A 19,864-nucleotide genomic window follows, 5' to 3' on the forward strand; every position below is an offset into this window, starting at 1 on the left:
AGGTCACATCCAGCCTCATGCCTGCAGAGGTACATCAGCTCCCTGTGCTTTCTCACTCAGTGCATGGGAGCAGTTCCCTTTAACTGGCTGGAGAGGGGTTCTGCCATGACAAGCTGCATGAAAGGGCTGATTTGCTTAACTCGCCCAGTGCTCTTGAGGGAAAATACTAATGATCAGGAGAGGACATGGGGTATCACTTAAAGCAAGTTTTAATCTGAAGACCACCAATTTGAATCCAGGTAGGTAGTGACCAAAATCAGGTTTTTTCACCATTTAATGGCTCTCCAGGGCCACATTCAAACAAATGAGCTAGTGTAAATCTAGTTTTCAAAAGGCTTTTGCAACGCAGAACACCACAGCAATTACCACAAATTGGTAGTCTCAGCAGAGAAGCTGAAGGCTAGATGAGCAGAGAGACCACAATCTTCTCTTAGCATTTGGAGGAAAGCCTCTGTGCATTAGCTCTGGGATGTACTGATAACCACCAGCCATCTCAATTAGGGATAAATAGGAATTTGATTTCTTGAATGATTTGGCAGCTTCTGCTTAAAGTCTTAACATCAGTAAAGGCAGAAGGGCACATCCTTCCCTGGAGGTGGGAACGAGCTGTGTCTTCTGTCTGCAGGTGTTCCCTGGACGCTGCACACGTGGCTGGAGTCCCTGCGCACGTCCTTCCAGCAGCACCGACGGCCCCTCATCCAGTGCTTGCTAAAGGAGTTCAAGTCCATTCAGGAAGAGGAGTACACTGAGGAGCTTATCACACAAGGATTGCCTCTGATGTTTGAGATACTGAAGGCCAGCAAGGTAGGATAAATAATGTGTTTTAAAGGGAATCAGCCTTATTCACATCCTGTAAGACACTAAAGTTTGCGATATTATTTTTGAGCAGCTCTCCCAAAGGTTGTTTAGACTGCACGGGATTATTATCATCTGTGTTAGGTATCTCAGGTTTTTTCACTGTGGAAGCATGGGTTATAAACACACAGGGTAATCACTGCTCCTACTAGAACAGCCTAATAAGAGGTGCTAGCAGTAAGCTGGAGAGACAAAAGAAATTGGTACCTAGTGGTGAAATTAAAGTCAAAAGGATCATGTCACTGTGGCAAGAGATGTTGATAACCAAACCAACCCAAAGAGTAATTTCACCCAGCTTGTTTTACAGAAACATACAACAATTCATGTTTACTTTGGATTTCTTTAGCCTTCTCTTCCCTTTGTGTGGGATTTGGACTCTTAACCTTGTGAGGAGACTGGTTTCTACAAGCACAGAACAAGATAATTTTTTCAAATTTTCTGTGAGCATGTTTGCACTTGTAGCTTCCCCAGATTTATTCTTTTGGCTGACTTTTTTTTAGCCAAGCAAATCAGACTAACAAAACCTTTCCAAGGAGGTGCCATTAAGTATGCAAGTATAATGGCAAAAGGGGTGATCATGGGCCTGGCAAGGAGAGGAAAATATCTTACCTAGTGAAGAATTTTAAAGTTGTTATAACCAATAGTCTCTTCTCTACTTGTTCCCTTGAGAGTTAGTCACTCCCAATGCCCAGCCTCCATCCACTGTTACTGGAAAATCCTTGTGGTGATGAAAAGCATTAAAATTATTTGATGGTGTTCTGTTTCCTCATGCTCCACAGTATATGTTGGTGTGGCCTTCTAATTGTTAAACTGAAAGTAACTTTTAACACCCAGCTCTATGTGTAACAGCAGGAAGCAAATAATTTTTATCAATAGCCTAAAGAATGTGAAAAGGGGAGAGGTTCTGGTATACTCAATACTAAATATACCAAACTTGGTATAGCTAATGATAGCCTACATGGGTTTTTTTCTTGTATCTTGCTGCAAAAGCAGGCTTGGACTGGAGTCCTGAGCAATTCCCACATATTTGTTCCAGCATTGTTCTGGTTTTTGCTCCCAAGAGCCTTGCCTTTGCAGTTATTTTGTATTGGATGGGTATTTATGGAGACTATTTTGAGATAGGTTTTAGGAAATTGTTCCAAATCCTAAGATTTGTAGATTCCTTGTTCTGTACTCATTTGGGTTAATGCATGTTCATCTAGAAACTACCAGCAAAGTGCTGTTTGGTTTGAAAGTTTGTATGAAATTAATCATATTGAAAACTTTAACAGAGAATAAGTTTAAGCCTTGTAATCTAGGATGAGGGGTGACTTTAATTGCTATTCTCCTGGGTGGCTGAAGCCAAGGCCAGCAATCATCATTAGAATAAATCATTTACATAGGATTATACCTTTAGTACATCTAGGTCTTCCAGAGTCTGTTGTAGGAGACTTGGGGAAAAAAATAAAACTGCTACCTTCTGCTTTGGGTTCACTTAGAAACCTAAAATATGGAGGGGCAAAACAACTGAAGTATCACAAAAACCCCTAAACACCAAAGAAAAAGTCAGTGCTGATCTTTATGCCTGCCCCTGGGCCTGGGGGAACTGCCTGTCTTCATGCATATTCACAAACACATACTCACACAGTGTTTCATAGTCTTAGAAAAAATAATTAATCATTCTGGGACACTGTAAGGGTTTACAAATTGTCTGCAAATGTTATGAATTATTGTGGTGGTCTTGTCCAAATGGCCTCTTACAAAGCTCTCCCAGAAAGAAATGAGAAAAGAGACTATGCAACCCTTTGGAAGGAATCTACATAAATTCATTTCTAGGAGAATGAGCCAATAAAAGTTCTCCCTGGTCACTCCAAAGAAGGCAGCTGAGGAAAGCTGAGATTTAAAGGATCTTCTGTTCCCCTTCTCTGGAAGGGCTGAGAGCAGAGATTTTTGTGTATACCCACGGAATGGAAATCTCCTTTAAGAGATGCAGAAGGGCCATTACTGTGGTTCACATCCCTCTCTCTTGACAGCAAACTGTAAAGCTCTGCATTTTGTAGAGCTGTGGAGAGAGGAGCTTGATTTGCCCACACGGGCATCCTTTTCCCTGTGGGCTGGAAACTTCGAGAGAGATTATGACTCTTGCTAAACATCACAGTCTGGCCCAGTACATTTCCTTAATGAGTTTTTCAGGGCAAAAAGTATAAAATAAGCAACTAGGAAGCAGAGAGCCACTTAGCAGTTCTTGGCTGATGTAAAACAAGATGTCCCATTTGCTACATATTGTGATGCTCAGTATATTTTAATTGCATGGCAACTTCCACCTAGTAGAAATGGCATTTTGTGTTCCTATAAATAGTTCCAGCTATCCCATAATCTCAGAACAATTTACCAATATTAATGAGTTGAGACATGGAAGAAGATCTTATCCTCCCTTCACCAACAGGGAAACTGAGGTAATTAAACAGGCAGATTTTCAATGTCTCATGGAGTGACAGTCCCAGTCTCAGAGGCTGAGATAACCTGGATAAGCCAAGCAGCAGTTTGTAGTTTTGAGTAATTTGACCAGAAAAACTCCCCCAAAATCACATGGAAACATAAGGGCAGGTCTCAGGGTAGGAAGCAAACTTTCTGCCTCCACCTTCTATTTTTCACTATTGTAAAAATGTTCTTGCAGGTTCCCAAGCTATGCAAAAAAAAAAGCCAAATGCTATAGATATGAAAATATTAAAGAAAATGTAACCAACACCTCCAAGAACAATGTCAGATATGAGGAATCCCTTTTGTCTTTCAGATGGTTTGTAAAATGCCACAGATGTGAGGGTTTCAGTGGGAGCTCTGCCAGCATTGATGCTGGTGACCTGTAGGGTGGCAGGGTGGCACTCCATTCCCATCTGTGTGCCAGGATGCTGACAGTAGAAACAAAAACAAAACTTGCAGAAGTCCTGATGCTGTAACACAGAACAGCAACAAAAATTGGCCAGTCAGGCAAAACTGCCTGAGCTGATGTCCCTGGGTTTATTGTCTTTCTTCAAGCTGTGAAGTAAGTGGGGGAGAACAGTGTATAGGTTGCACATGGGTTGCTCACTGCTGCGCTGAAGCCCTAGAGGAAGTCTTCCAAAAGCACAGATAAAGGTTTGATACCCAGTTCCTGGTGGCTTCCAGTGGGATGGAGCTCTTTCATTTCCTTTCATTCCTTTAACTGTGTTACACTGGCTGCACCATTGAGAATTGCATGGGGAGTGGGGAAGTAGCAGTACTTCCATGCTGCTGAGGCAGAGCTGTGAGAACAGAGAGAACAGTCGCTCCCTCCACGGTTCCTGCTGTCCTACAGTGAGTCTGGGCCTTTACCAAATTAAAATCCAGGCTCAAGGTACTCTGGAAAAAGCAACATCTGTGGCAAAGACATTGAGAGCTTGGTTTAAGTCACCTCTCCTCAAAGCAAGCAAAACCCAAACTGGGAAAACTTCAACACTAAAAATGTCGATGACACATGATGGTTTTGAGACACTGGTAGGAAAGGCACTGCCATTTAAGGATGGATTCAATCTCTTTGAAAGACCAGCACACAAATGTAACCTGCTAGAAGTGGTTTGGACAGGGCTGTGTGAGGCAGAAGCCAGAGTGTCACTTATGGAAGTGAGTAGCCCTGAGCTAAACTTTAGCTGCTGTGTAGGGCAGAGTTGAGTCCCTCAAAATTAAAATGATGCTAGAGGTCTTGTTATGGAAGAATGATAGGAAGATACGACTGAATTTCTGCCTGTTGGTATCTGTGTTGTCCTCTTCATGGCTTGGGAAAACTCCCCCAAACTCCTGACTGAAAGCTTTCCTTCCAGCTGAGGTTGATGTTTGCATTGCCTGCGCTTGACTCTGAGCTGAATTGCCCACCTGCCCCATGTCACAGGACCACATTTGCTTGAGGAGTACCTCTGCCCCCCCTTCAAATAGGGGCTTTTAAAAGAGCTGTGTGGGGGCTGCATGCAGGTCCATGGGCTTGTAGTGCCTGAGGTGAGGCTCACAGATCAGCTCTTGTGTTTTTTCGGAGAGTCTCTTAAGGATAATACGCTGAATGTGCAGTTTGTGTCCTCTGTCTACAGAAATCCTGGAGCTGTTCAGTTTCATATTGATATTTCCACAACCTGAAAAGAGAGAGACACAAACCCACAACCTTGGAAGTTAAACACATCTGGCCTTTGGAGGTGGTTTGGTTTAGATTTCCACTCCAGGGCTCTGGAGTAAAGACTGGATTGTCATTAAATCGCCAGCTCCATCCATATAGATGAGCCAGCATTGTTGCCAGTTCTATGAGGTCATGAGCCAGTTTAATCCACTGCTTTTTCTGCCTACAGCAATTTACATCAGCTTGTCCTTGGCCTATTTTTTGGAGAAAATGCACAATCTTTTAATTCCAAATAATCTCTCTTACAACTTTCTCCCTTTCCCATGTAGGACAGGTAAGGAGCTCTTTGCCATTTCTTTGGATCCTGTGTGGCTATGCATTGCTGAAGTGCACGTGTGAGTCCACATGTGCATTGAGCACATGTGCTGAAGTGTTGTCTGAAGCTCCTAGAGGTGCTTCACACCCGGAAAACTTGGCATAGGACTTTAAGTGTTCCTGCTAATGTATTGAATAAGACTAAATCAGCTTGAGAAGGAGCAATCCTTCACTGCCATACCTTCATTGCATTCTGCAGCTCTCTCTTCATCCTTCCCATCTGTTTCTGTCAGTGATACCATGTTTATTTTATTTAGTTTATTTTAATATTTAGCCCATTAGTGAGGTGTTGGGCAGCCAGGCTTGTTGAAAGATGCAGGAAACTACTTTGTAAAGATGTTTCCTCAGGATTTAAAATTCCTGCAGCTTTCCAGCCTTTACAAATTCACCTACAGGCAGCTGAAGAAATGTGCAGGAGTGTGCTGGCTCTTTTGGAAAGCTGAGCTGTTTGAATAACAGCCCTCAGTCTGGTGTTGACAGTTATCAAGAACAAACAGCAATTCAGAACAATAACCAGTTCTAAAATTCCAAAAAGATTCAGGCATGTGGGCTATCTTGAGAAATCTAGCCTAAATGGTTTAAAAGCTAAAGTACTCTTTCAGCAGTAACTTCTCCACTTGGAAACCAAAATCTCTTAAAAGGAAAGCTTTGGGGTGTTTTTTAAAATATATCCTTACAGAAATAGCCTCTGTCACAGATTCACTAACTACTGAAAAAGTATTTTCATATCTCCCTCAAACAGAAGGCAGCAGGAAAGATTGAAACATCTGCCTGTTGTGTTTCAAGAAAACTTTCAGAAGCTGAAGCTTGAGATGAGCTTGGTGTTTCTATATTGCTGGTGTTTTTCTGGATTTGATTCTTCTAAAACAAATGTTGGGAAAGGTTTCTAAAAGAATGTCATCAGACTCTGAACTCATGTGTCTGTTCTACTAAGTCCAGGCATGGTGGTCAGCAAAAATCAGTATTTCCCTAGGGTATGCATGTTCCACCTAGAAAGTAGAACTGGAAGACAAAGAAGCTAGAAAATTCCAGTTTCTTCTGTTGCTTCATGGTGGGCTGAAATTAATGTTTCAGATGGGCTTGTGTGAAGCTGTATTTTGTTGTGTGAAGCTAGACTGCCCTGTTCTGCAGGAAGAGCTAAGGGTAGAGAGCAGAGGTGAACCCTGCATAACAGGCACTCTGTCATAATCACATCCCAGGGGAAAGTCTTCCCCTGGGGGATTGCTGTGCGTGTTTCTCTTACCTGGAGACTATCAGGAGAGACTCCTCTTTGTCTTGTTGAATTGCTTTTCAACAGAAAACTGAGGTTTTATTGTAATGAAAGGTTTCACTAGGATATTTGTTTCTCACATAATATTTTACCTTTCTTGAAAAAATCAACACCTGAAAATGGAACATTTTGGCTGATGACTGAAATACTTCAGCTGAAGAAAAATGCAGTTTCCACAGAGGAGACAGATGCACCAAAACCTGCCCTAAAAATAACCCTGAAGAGATCCCAGGGTGCTAAAGGGTCTGCTTATGGATTCTCTGGAATGGCTAATGCCCTTCTATGTGGCACCCAGAGCCCAGCCAGCGCGTGGTGATCCATCTTTTGGCTGGGACTTGCCGTGACTTTCAGTCAGGTTTCACTGTTCCCAAGGGACTGTGGTGATGTGTAGCATTGCCCATTGTCACTTGTAGCACTTCTGTGTCTGAACAGTTCCGAGTCAGCCGGACCCAGGTTATCCACACATGTACATCCTGCATTCTGCGCGTCAGATACGAGCGCCAGGTACCGAGTGGCATGCTAATAACGCACTGCTAACCCCATCCTGTGGTTTCATAACACACGTTCAGCTTGGCACTTACTAACACAGGTTTGGTTTTGTTCCTGCCCTCTGCTACCTTCTAAAATGTTCCCCTGCCAGAGGCAGGGGCCGTTTCTTCATTTACAATAAATAAATGCCTTGGATGTGACACCTGCCCTTTTCTGGGCTCTCACCCAGGGATTGGACTGTGCCCGTGGATCTGAGCTTTCTCCATACAATGCACAGCTGTGATATAAAGAGCCTTTTGAAAAGGAGGCTTGGCGGCTTTCCCAGAAGCAACGGAAGGGTCCGTTTGTGCCTTACCTGTGATTAATTCTTTTCCATTTGTGCTTGCAGTGGAGGGGCTTGAGCCCAGCACTAACAAAACCCATTTTGTTGCGCAGTTCACTGCCTCTAACTGTAGCTCCAACCTCTGGGGCTTCCCTCCCTTTCCAATTGTTGACTAATATTGATTATGTGTATGCTGCTTTACCATCTAGGAGTGACCATCTGAAGTGGCATTTATTTAGTTTTGAGGCATTTGGTGAAAGGGAATTATGCAAGAGGATGGTAGCAGGACACCTGTGCAAAGGTGGAGACAGTTCTGAGATGGCAAAGAAGGTCTCAGAGTTTGAGTGTTTAGGGATGGGGGACAGCAGAAAGCCCTCTCTGTTACTTCACTCCTTATCATCTTTTTCTGGGAAAGGGGAACATAAATAGAGGACTAATTCAAACGTATTCCAGCATGTCATGGACGAGTCCTCAATGGGATTGGGGTATCCTGAGACTACCACTGCTGGAACAGAAGCTGGGGACTGCATGTGAGATTGGTGACTGGAAACAGCACTTCTGCCACTCTGCATTTAACAGAGAAATGGGTCCCCAGAGCATCCTCAGGACCAGAGAGAGAAGATATCTTTGCCAGTGCCCCGTTCTCTGAGCAGTGTGGTTTCTCAGTTTGCTGGGGAGATGTGTATTGACACAAAGACACCGAGCCCAGAGGAATAAGTGTTGCTTTTTCTGCCTTAATGTGGTGGACTTTTGGTTTTTGGGCTATGTGGTAGAGGAATTTGGGGGCCTGGCAGACTTTGGGTGAAACTACGTTAATGGAGCTGAGCTGGTGGGGATAGCATCAGTAGAAGAAAACCCCAAAATACTACTTGGGATTTCAGAGGTGAAGAAAAGAAGCCTGACTTGTTACCGCTATAGAGGGCAGCCATGTGGAGCTGGTAGGCTGTCTGTAGACTGGAAAGAACTAAGCAGTGGGGTTTGAGCAGTCTGCAACACACATTTTACCCTGCAGCGTTTGGGGCACAGACACGTGTCTTGCACAGGTACTGGAGAATATTGGCTATGTATTTCCCAGTTGTGTCCAGTACCTTGTAGGAACACATCCCAGAATGGCAGTGCTGCATTGATCTGTGTAACCTGGAATGGAACAAGCTCTCTCAGGGTATGCACTGAAGCCTGGAGGAGACTCCCCTGAATCCTGCCACAGACCTTTGTCAGATGGACAGTCAGGAAAAAATATCCCTGCACTTCCCACCCGGATCTTCACCTCTTCTCAGATCAATCGATGAGGCATCTCTGGTCCAACAACTTGAAAGCCTCCAGCTTTGCTTCAAAAGAATTTATGAATCCCCTTCAGAGTCCAAGTGCATTCAGCAGGACTGGGGAATTCCTTTAGATCTCTGCTGAAGAATGCTTTTAAGTCAGGGGACCGCTTGTATCTACAAAGCAAAGTTGCTTGCTCACCAACCAGCTCTCTGCTGGAAGCACCATCTCCCTCAGAAGACTTGCTGTTGTTCCCTGTTCCCTCTTGCCTGTCTGTAAACTACCCCATGGCTAGGTAAATATTTTTATTATATGCTGTGCCAAGCTTTCTTCCCCCTCCCACAGAAGAAGATGTGCGTCGGCTCCCTTTGAGTGCAAATGAACGCCCGTGTCTAGAAGGAGGCTGGCCTCGCTCCAGGTGTCAGCCTCACACATCCTGGCACAATGTTTTCCAACATCAAACTGTAGCAAGAAAACAAACTTTGATTTGCTCCTCCAGTGTTAATCTTGCCACCCACAACTGCTGCAGTGAGCTCTTACAGCTGGGCTCTCAGAGTTAGGCTGAAAGGATAAACAGGGAAGAATTATCCATCTTGGTGCTTAAATGGGAGCTTCTGAGCACCTCACCGTGGGCACTGTGTGAAGGTGAAGCTTGAATAGGCTGAATGTGTCCTCCTGTCTTCCAGAGCAATGCTTGCACCCCATGGACTTCTGCAGTTGTTCCAGTTCCTTAACAGGCAGCCCAAGCCCTCCAAGAGCAGGATTTGGCTTAAAAAAAGCCAATTTTTTTCCCCAGCCATCCAGTTAAAGATAAAGCATCCTTTTTTCTTCTCCTGTTTCTGCCTGGCTTATTGGTAAAAGTCAGCAGAGGCACTGTGGGGAGTAGATCCAGCGCCACTGCCCTGTGAGCTTGGCTATGTGCTTGGGAAGCAAACTTGGTGTGCTGTAATAATTTACCAATCCCTTGCTGCTGTTTGTTAGCAATGGCTCTAGACAAGCACATGCTTCAGCTTTCTTGCTGAGGACAGTTTTTGGCCTTTGGATGGCATGAGATGTAAGTATTTAATGTTATCAATAGAAGCCAAAGGTCTCCAGCCTCCTCTCTGCCAAATGAGGTCAGTGTTCTGAATTGGAAGTCTGAAGCCCTTCTTTCTTTGATGTGTCCATCCTAAGGTCTCTTTTTGTACCATCTCTGTTCTATGTCTTGGGGCTTTTTAAGCATCTCTCATGTGAATGTATCACATTTTGAGCTAATTAGAGCTTAGTTTACACCATTTTTTTCATAGGCTTGTGAGCCCATGACATGGGCAAAGTGTTTTTTTAATGGGCTTGTATCTGCACACCACAGAGTTGGTGACCCAGGGAGCTGGTAGTTGCCAGTGTAGGCAGGCTCCCGTGGGATTGTCTGCAGGCACAACTGGTTCTTTGGTTGGATTTACTAGTAGGGATCTCCTTTTTTGCACTTGGGTGGCTGAGTTTGGCCTGTCCTTCCCTGGTCTCTGTGCAGCTGGATGTCCTCCTGGTCCATGGTGCTGTGGTTTGGCCTGGTGAGTTGGGCCTCCAGTTCCCAACAAGGCACTGGGAAGCCAATACCCAGATTTTCCACCAGCACGTTCCCACAGACACCCTGGAAGGAGGAGATTCATGGTCTGTTGATGTGTGTGTGTGTTTTTAACAAGCCATTGCGTAGGCACAGCTGTGGCTGGGACTGGTGAGTTCATGGAAGCCACTAAAACCTCAGTGACACAGACAGGACCCATGCACCCCGGCAGATTGGGGAGGGGGATTCCAGGAGCTCTCCTCTTCAGTGCACTTCGCTTTTATACGTTGCAGGTAAAGGTGAGCATTGTTTCTCCTCTCCAGAAGCTTCCCTCTGCTCTAACCATGGAATTGTCTCCATCTTCCCTTGTATTTTCTGACTTCTAGCATCTGCCAGATCCAACTGGGAGCTGCCTGCTGGTAATCAGCATCCCCCCGGACGCGCTCCTCCCTGGCTGACTCAGTCGGCCCTGCCGCTTCGGCACAGCCCTTCCGAGCAGAGAAGAAATTGCTCTTTCTGCCCTGTCTGTCTAAAGCTTCCCCTCCCAGCCCTCCCAGCAGCTGAGTCACTTCCTTCTTTAAATCTGGCCTTAAATCTTCCTTTTCTCTTTAGCCCGTGGTTCGCTCCCTTTGCAGAGCTCTGTCGGGAGGATGCTGAACAGTGAGATGCTCCTGGGGTGAGCCGCCCTCCTTGTCTCGGAGCCACAGCAGTGAGCCCCTCTCTGAGGGCTGGGCCCTGTGCCTGCTAAATGGAGTCTCTCAGTAGGAGAGTTTCTCTTATCTCAGTGTTTCTTTCAGTGCTACATCTGACGTAGTAATAGGAGCCAGCTCCTGCCTGCGGGCGAGTGCGTGTAATTTCCTTTGACATCAGCATGTGCCTGTGAGGGAACAGCTCTACCCCTTCCCACCCTGTTTGATTAGATTCAGTAAGAGTCATTACAGCATCTCTGCCACTCCTCCTTGTTGCTCGTGGGATTTAAGGAGCATTTCTGAAATGTGCTCAGAGCAAGGAAACCTTCGATATCTGCTTCTAAAGCCTGGAGATATTTTTAGTGTAACAACTACGCACTTCAAATTTTTATACTATGATACTGGTTTTTGTCCCTTATCTGCTCATTTCCTTGGCCTTTGATCCTCTTGTGTCTAAGTGTCTTGCCATTTCACAGTTTCCTGGTGTGGAGAGACTCACCAGTCAACAGAGTATTAAAAGATGTTACCATGAATTAACAGTGTGGCACTACTGAACTTGTCTAGACTTGCTCCGGTTATCAGCAAAGTGTGGGATAAAATTTGCCAAGGCTTTTAAATCCCGCTTTTGTCTGGGTCTTAGGTAGTTAGGCATTAAATCCATTTCACTACCTTTGCATCTTAGGCATACAAATACTCAAGGTGCTTAGGAAAGCATCCTGTGGGTGCCTTGCCCCCAGAGTTGGGGCAGAAAGGGGTAAGGCCAGGGACCAGACCTGGTTTTATGAGGGTCTGGTGGTTTCCACAGCGCAGCGGTGCCCACACTGGTGCCAGAGGTGTAAGAGCACATTAATGAAGCATTTGGGATTAAATGAGTGGTCACTCTCTAGGGGAAGGGTCTGTTTGTGAGACTGCTGTACTTAAAAACGTGTGCAGCTGCATCTGTCTGTAGCTCGGGTTTTCTAAGATGTGACCAGTGACCATTTTCTAAAGAGAAAAAAAAAAAAAGTCATTTTCCAGTACAGTAAGTCTGCAAATAAAATGAAATCACTGTTGTAAAGGAACTTAGTTTTTGCAGCGGGGACTGGGCTATGGAATATTTTAGACAAAGAAGACTTCTTTGCTTAAAATTATTTGTACAGGAGATACAGCAATCAAGTAAATGAGAACTACAGTTTCTAAAAAATGCTAATTATCATAAGCTCTTATTTTTAATAAAGCTCCAGCAATCACATTTTTCACCTTCAAACCAGACAGCTGTTGAGAACAACATAGCATGTCCTTTGCATACTGATCTTATGTTGTGTATGTTTGTTTCCTTTTGCATAGAATGAGGTGATCAGCCAGCAGCTCTCTGTCATTTTCACTCATTGCTATGGACCCTACCCAATTCCAAAGCTGGTGGAAATTAAGCGCAAGCAGACCTCCCGCCTGGGTAAGTGTGGCTGGAAGATCCTGCCTGGCTCTCCAGGGAGAGCTGTGGGAAGGCTGCTGCTGGCCAGGTGCTCGAGGGGGCCACAAGTCAGAAAAATCTCAGTTTAAAAGACAGAACTAGAAGAAGGAAGGGCCCCAGACTTAGCCTGACCTAAAACTTCTGCTGACATCAGGAGGGTCATCAGGTGCGCTAGAGTGGGGCTGTAAATCTGCAAAGATTTGTCTGTGTTGCTAATTAGGCTGGGATCCAAGCCTTACCACCCTGGCTGGCTGCAGATGATGCTGCACCTCCCAGCTTGGTCAGCAGAGCCCAGGCTGCTTTCAGGGGACTGAGAGAACACACAAGCAATTTTCCAGGACCCTTTTCCTCTTGACAGAGACTTCCTCACACAGGGAGAGTGGCCTAATAGAGCATAAATGAGTGTAGGGCCCCCAGCATCTGCTGAACTGCGGTTTGCTCCGGGTGTCAGGGCTGGGAGGCTGTGCCAGCGTCACACGGCGGGGATGGCTGGCTGTCATTTCAGCAAAGGTCATCACAGACTTCACTGCTTTGAATTCCCTTTGTCTCATCTCCATGTGGTTGTCTCAGGCTGTGCAAAATAGCTTTATGGGCTTTACTGACTAAAAACAATATCCTTCTATTCTGTTGCTTTCTTATGTCAAAACAGGGAAATATTCAGTACATTCCTGACCTCTTCCAAATTAAAGTTATTGGCTTTTTTGTTTCCTTCTTTTTGTGGTTCTAGATCCCCATTTTCTTAACAATAAAGAGATGTCAGATGTCACATTTCTGGTGGAAGGAAGACCATTTTATGCACATCGAGTGTTGCTATTTACTGCATCACCAAGGTAAAAGAGGAATATATCTCTGGTTTTTAATAAAAATAGAATTTTATTTTGTGGATTTGTGGGGGGTTTTTTGTTTGTTTTACTGTTCCAGTTTTTTTGAGGGCTAGTGGCCCAATCTTCCAAGTTTTTCTTAATCAGAACATCCCCACAGTTTATTTCTGGTTGATCTGCCAGACATTTAACAAGTGCTCCTGTCAATAGATTTTCATCCAGTGAATGATCCATGCTTCTGGCCATGTATCTGACATCATTCCACTGAGGCACATTGGTGTGGTGCTTGTCACTGCACCCAGTTCTCAACCATACAGGAGTTGTGATATTTTGATTCTTAATAATTTATCTTGTGGGTGGTTAAATCCTGCCTTGCATCAGTTTCTGCACTCTCCAGGGAAAACAACCTATTATCACCTAATTCTTTGACAGCATTTGACAACTTTTAAATAAAACTAAATAGCTATGAAGCATACCATACTTCCAAAGTATGGCATACTGTATCCAAAGGCAGTATTTATAGTCTGTTTCCTGTGCTCAGAAGGCTGAATGTGGGCTACCCAGCTCAACCCAACCCAAGATCTGCTCACAAATGTTATTTGTATGCAGCTGTATAATTCAAGGTGTGCTTTTAAACAAGACTTGCTGGCCCTCCATAACAGCTTATTTCAAGATGTGGCAAGGACACAGCACTGGGTTTGGATAGTTTAAGCAATATGGGAATTGGTGCTATAGGTGTGCTGCCAACCCACAGCACAGAGTAAAGAGATTTGCATAAAGTAGCTGCAGTTCCTGACCCTGCCTTCCATTAAGAAATGGATATTGGAGTTTAGAGCCTCTTGGTAAATGTACAAATAGGTTCCAATCTGCAGCTTTAAGCCTACTAAATTGTGTTCGTAACAGAGTTTGGCACTAGTGAAAGCAAATAAATTGTTACCTGTATTTCAATTAACAAGATGCAGTCATGATATGGAAAAGATTACCATCCAGTGAATGGATGGTCTTGATAGATAAGCCGAGCTTTGAATACTGCTGGGAGGTCAGATGAATTATCAAAGAGAGGAAGTACAAGGGCAGGAGTTTCTGTCAGCACATTTCCCATTTTTGCCTTCTGATCAATGGAATACCTGATTTTGAGAAGTAGATTGTTACATATGTATATATCTCACATAAGTCTGCAATTATTAACTAAAAATATGCAGGTTTTTTTGTCCTGAATGTTGTATCTGAATTTCAGGTTTTGAGAATCAGAGAGAAGCAACCTATCCAGTTTTCTCTCCTGCCTCTTCTTGCACAATTACCCTGAGTGTGCATAGGAACATTAAAAGTCTTAGTGCAGTTTTTTTAATATTTTGTTCCAAAACATTTCTTAAACCAGCATAATGGACATAAGCCAAAATGTATTGCCTTCAAAAAAGGAAAACATTCAGGTTTTAAATGTTGCAAATCTTCATAAAAGATCATGTTGCCTTCAAGAAAATATTTTGGTTCTGTAATACGTGTCATTACAGAATCTGAATTTTGGATGTACATTTTATTCCATTCTTACATTAGATGCATTTTTCAAAAATTTCAAATTGAAATCTTCCAGAGAGAGGCTTCTTCCTTTTGGTTTGAACTTCATGTTAGTGTCTAAATATTGATGCTTTTTGGTGACAAATACGTTAATTTCAGTATACTGTTTTTGCAAGAGTTGATGCTGTCATTCTACTGCACTTCTATAGTTTTTACTGTATTTTTCCACAGAGATAATTGGGCTGGTATTTCAGTTTTTCTCCTTTTTATTTAGGTTTAAAGCACTGCTGTCTAGCAAGCCCTCATCTGATAGTACTTGTATTGAGATCAACTATGTGAAGTACCCCATCTTTCAGGTACGGTCCTCACGCTGAATTTGAGTGGAACTTGTAAGAGGAACACCACGCATGCTCTGTCCAAATTAGTACCTATGTATGTGATAAAGCAGAGCAGCGGTTTCACAAGCACAGGCTTCATCTCTGTTCGAGCACTGCAGAGTGCTATTGATTGCAATGTGCCCCAGCAGGTGCAGCAACATGCATTTCACTGACATGGGCTGTGCACACAGCGTGCTGCCTGTCAGCATAAGGCACTTCTTTCTCTAGTTGGCTCTTCCTGTATTTAATGGACAGGTTTGGAAGAGACACGCTCCACTCCCTTCCTTAGCAGTGCTCTCCAATCAGTTTCTTTGCCAAGAAAAGGCAGAGCTTGCTCTCTGTACCTGTAGCATCTACATGGTTATGCTTCCCTTGCTTTGAGCTGGAGCTCCATGTATCGACCATTCCCGCTGCGCATAATTCCCAGCTGCCTACAATAACTGTGCTCCCCACAGAGGGATCCTAGCTGGATTGTGTTACAGTGCAAAGCCTCCTCCACCTCTTTCTTATCATCCATGAGTGCCCACACACAGCTGGATGAAGGTGGCCTTTGCCAGGGAAGGAATAAGGAAATAACTATTATATATGCTGGGTTTGTCTGTATCAGTGATGTACTTCACAGACTGGGAAATACACTGAAAATTCAAAATGAATTAATCAGTTTCCTGCAAACTGTTTGGAGCTCACCAGGAAGTACAGACAATTTGAGGGTGAGGGTTGAGACATTAGATAGCCTGTGAGAAGGAAACACTGAGCTTTGCAGAGAGAGAGAGAATCAGGAGGCTTGAGCCATTTTTACCCTACAAATCCGTGGTGGTGTTAGGAGAGCCTTGGGAATTGCCTGTGTTGTCCCCTGTTCCTCTATGTCTTGGATTGGTTTTTATAAACACTCCCTTTCTTTTATTACAGCTGGTTATGCAGTATCTTTATTATGGAGGTGCAGAGTCACTCCTGATTAAAAATAATGAAATTATGGAGGTAAGAGACATTTATTTAATTGCAGTGGGAGCAATACTGACTGATCTGTGTACCATTCACCTGAGGGCACATGGCCATTGGGCAAGACCTGAGCACTCCTGTAAGAGCCAGCAGTGCTTCACCTGAAGTGCCCAGGCTCTCTGCAGTTCTGCAGGAGACTGGGAGACTTTGCAAATACCTCCTTAGAGGCAAAGCTGGTGTTACCAAAGTCTGGAACCAATTTCCAGCAACTCAGTGTTCCATCCTCCCTATCTCAGCAGCATTAAAGACATCCAATTTGGTTCCTCACATGGGAGAAGTCTTGGGCATGTGCTGGGCTTTAACCATGAGAGAAGTCCACTGGAGACACAGTTCAGTTCAATTTCAAGCATGTGATTCTCAAAGTTTATTAATATAGCCATAATCTACTCTCTGAGATACAGAGACTTCTTTGCCCCTTTCTCACTGGATATAAAATGTCCAGGTGCTGTGGTGGCCTTTTGCAAAAGCCAAACCAAAGCCAGCTGGAGCTGACTGAACCTTCAGTGTAGCCATGCAACCACAACCTTAGGGACATTAAGTCATTCCCTTCCAAATACTGTGTGCCATCACAGTCAGCTGTGATCAGCAAAACCACTCCAGCTATACAGAACTAAGAGGTGTTTGAGCAAATTCTTGATAGTCATTCAGGGAGTTTTCAAGCAGCCAAAAAGAATGCAGGTCAGTAAATATTGAATTCAGAGCTACTTAGACAGCTGGTAACCATCAGTGTCTGCCACCACCATCACAGGGTCATAAAATATCTCAAGTTGGGAGAGACCCATAAGTATCATCAAGTCCAACTCCCTGCTCCTTGCAGGGCTGTGTAAAGCTAAACCACATCACTCAGAGTGTCATGCAGATGTGCCTTGAACTCAGGCAGGCTTGGTGCCATGAGCACTTCCCTGGGGAACCTGTTCAGTGGCTGACCACCCTCTCAGTGGAGAGCCTGTTCCTTATGGCCAATTTGCACTTCTCCTGGTGCAGCTCCTTTCCATTTCCTAGTGTCCTGTCACTGTTCCACTGTTGCCTGTATTGTTCTGTCCCTGTAACACTACAGTCTGGCAGCCAGAGGATGGAACTGGTCAGGACTGAAATTGCCCCTCTCTAGTGGAAGTAGTGGATTTTTAAGTAAGCATATCCACATTGACTTCCTGAGCTGTATAGGAAAAGTTCACTAATTCTCTATTTCACTCAGAGTTTTGAAAGACCTCCTGAATTTCTAACCTTTTCTGAAACAGAGAATCTTAGACTAGGCAGTGCAGTGGCTTTATAGAGATGTGTGTGTTATCACCTAGGCTGTTAAAAAGCTTGTGCTGCATTTCAGCTGGCAGCTTGCTCTACTTTTGTGACATCTCAAAACTTCTGGGACTCCAGAATGTATGACTGATTGATTGATCTCTTGATAACAGATCTGTCCATGGTTCCTCACAGCTTAAAGTAATTACAAACCAGCACATGACTGCTTGAGCCACAGAGGCAGCTGGAATAGGATTTGGCTTTATCTTTCAAAACTGCATTTAGTAACTTGCCTTATTACAAATATGATAACAAGAAGCACCAGAAATACTCCACAGAAATCTTTGCTGCAATTCATAATTGGGGCCAGCTGGCTGCTATCACATCAGCACTGTAGATTTCCAGCACTTGGATTTATTTATGGGATTAAAGTAGATCTTGAGCAGACTGCACAGGAGAAGTCAGAATAATGTCATGGAAGTTTTATGGTTTTGTTTCTTCCCCAGTGCAGCATAAGAGCCCCTTTGGGATGCACAGGTTAGCTTTTTGTTATGAGTCCCAAATAATAAGGGCTGTGTAAAAGCCTGAGTACCTGAATAAGTGCTATTTAAACACGTGAACAGCTCAGCCTAAGGTCTGGCTGGGTTACAGCAAGGTGTCCAGCAATGAAGAACTCCAACCTGCTTTCTAAGGCAGAGCAGAGAGCCAGAGACATGACCTATCATCGAAAGACAGAAAATGAAATTACTTTTCCCTGCTGTAAAAGGACAGAAAAAGGGCAACAGAGGAAATCTTAACACTGCTGAAATCAGTAGGAGAACTCAAAATTCAAGCCATTTTCACCTCACAGGCATGCAGAGATGCCAAGGCAGTGCCAGGGTAGGCAGTATAGCCACAGTGGGGATGGAGGGCCAAAGAGGCAAGTCAGTGCTGGTGTCAGGAGAGCTGTGGCAGAGCGGTGACAGATGTGTGGCACCCACATGAATGCTAGGGAGGCATTGCCTCACAAAGCTGGTTCCCAGCTCTCTGCACTCTTTCCTTGGAGCAACATGGTCTGCAGACAGTGCTTCTGGCCTGGATATCCCCTTACAGCTGCTCACAGGCTAGGACAAGGAGCATATGGAGATCTGATTCTGTTCCTTTGAGCCTGCTGAGGTAGCAGATTTGAGGTTTATTGTCTCTCTAGATTAAGACTGCCCAGGATGGTCATCATTGTTTGGTTTGAATTCCTCTACACACTTGATCCTCGTCTTTCTGCTGACTTCCCAACATCCAGTCCAGGTGCTCTGTTTCAATAAGGTCTTGGGGAACAGTTGAAAGTTGAACCAGAACTTTGGGTTTTGGGGATGTATTTGCAGGTCCCTTATTGGAGAATCGTGTTTGCAAAGTGACAGAATATTCTTCAAGCCGCTCTTTCCTTTTTCTCCTTGTCCCATTCCAAAGTCAACATGTGGACCTGAGCAGCCTTTGGTGTTCTCTCTGTGTAGAGATTCCCACTGTGTGATTTATATGGGACTGCAGAGGGTTAAAACAGCCAAGCAATCTTCTCATTCTGACTTTTTTGTCAGTACTTTCATGCTAACTGAAGAAGGGGCAGAGAAAAAAATATAATGAAACAGTAAAGAAGCAAGCTCTGATTCTGTATCGCTCAGCAGTTTTTGACTATTTTTTCCATGCCTTTTGTTTTTTTTTTAGCTTCTCTCTGCTGCTAAATTTTTCCAGCTTGAAGCTTTACAACGACACTGTGAGATCATTTGTGCAAAAAGCATTAATACAGAAAACTGCGTGGATATTTATAATCATGCCAAGGTAAAAATAACTGCATGTGCTTGCATGTTGTGTGTCTGCCATCATCCTTGTGGGTCAGTTTTGTAAAAAACAGATACAGATATATTTATGTATGTATATCTCATTTGTTGCATGTTTAAGATTTGCCATTCATTTACTGGGACTGAGTGATTAATAGGTTCCTGGTATAGTGACAATCGAAAATGAGGTAGTCCAAGTCCAAGGTGGCAGCTTCTCAGCCCCTTCCCTGAGTGGTTCAAACTCAATTTGAGTGTACCACTGTGCAGGAGATCTATCCCTTATTCATGGCAACACAAACTGCTGAGCTGATTCTACAGGAATCACTAAGTGATGTAGGCATCTCTGCTTTCACCTTCCAAGATGCATTTTCCCATTTCCATTACCTGTTTCTTCCTGCCTGAAGCCCAGTGGGGTGATACACTCAACGCCAGTGACACCTTGTCAATATATAAAAATGCCACATTGTGGAAGTGCAATGGCTCAGAGCCCTGCAAGGATGGTAATGAGAATTTTATGTCTTGGAGAGTTTCTTACTGGAATCAAATTATATACTTAGCTTGTGAGGTTGCCTAAGTCATTAGACACAAAAGCGTGACATTTCTTGTCCTAGAAAACCTATTTACACGCATTGGTGGAGGTGGTTACCACATTGATTAGTTTCAGTTTTTTCCCTCCTCATGTGTAGTAGTTAGATTTTCACTTGGAAGATGGAAATGACGCACAAATGTAAGTGCAGTGAAATATTCTTCAAGCAT

General features: G+C 43.9%; 1 protein-coding gene across 6 annotated transcripts in view; it reads left to right on the forward strand.

Moving 5' to 3' along the window:
- The window catches only part of ABTB3 (ankyrin repeat and BTB domain containing 3), a 162,865-nt gene that overhangs the window by 139,939 nt on the left and 3,062 nt on the right, over nucleotides 1-19,864 (forward strand). For 3 of the 6 annotated variants that reach the window (XM_086887261.1, XM_086887260.1, XM_086887263.1), the window contains 7 exons: nucleotides 626-804; nucleotides 7,032-7,103; nucleotides 12,229-12,334; nucleotides 13,080-13,182; nucleotides 14,963-15,044; nucleotides 15,975-16,043; nucleotides 18,996-19,109. In XM_086887261.1, the coding sequence (XP_086743387.1) occupies nucleotides 626-804; nucleotides 7,032-7,103; nucleotides 12,229-12,334; nucleotides 13,080-13,182; nucleotides 14,963-15,044; nucleotides 15,975-16,043; nucleotides 18,996-19,109 (725 nt within the window). The remainder of the gene's footprint in view (nucleotides 1-625; nucleotides 805-7,031; nucleotides 7,104-12,228; nucleotides 12,335-13,079; nucleotides 13,183-14,962; nucleotides 15,045-15,974; nucleotides 16,044-18,995; nucleotides 19,110-19,864) is intronic. The other 3 variants (XM_086887265.1, XM_086887262.1, XM_086887266.1) reach the window with 1 other exon arrangement.

This window comes from Cyanistes caeruleus, chromosome 4 (assembly GCF_971803275.1).
Source record: "Cyanistes caeruleus chromosome 4, bCyaCae1.hap1.1, whole genome shotgun sequence".
Lineage (NCBI taxonomy): Eukaryota > Metazoa > Chordata > Aves > Passeriformes > Paridae > Cyanistes > Cyanistes caeruleus.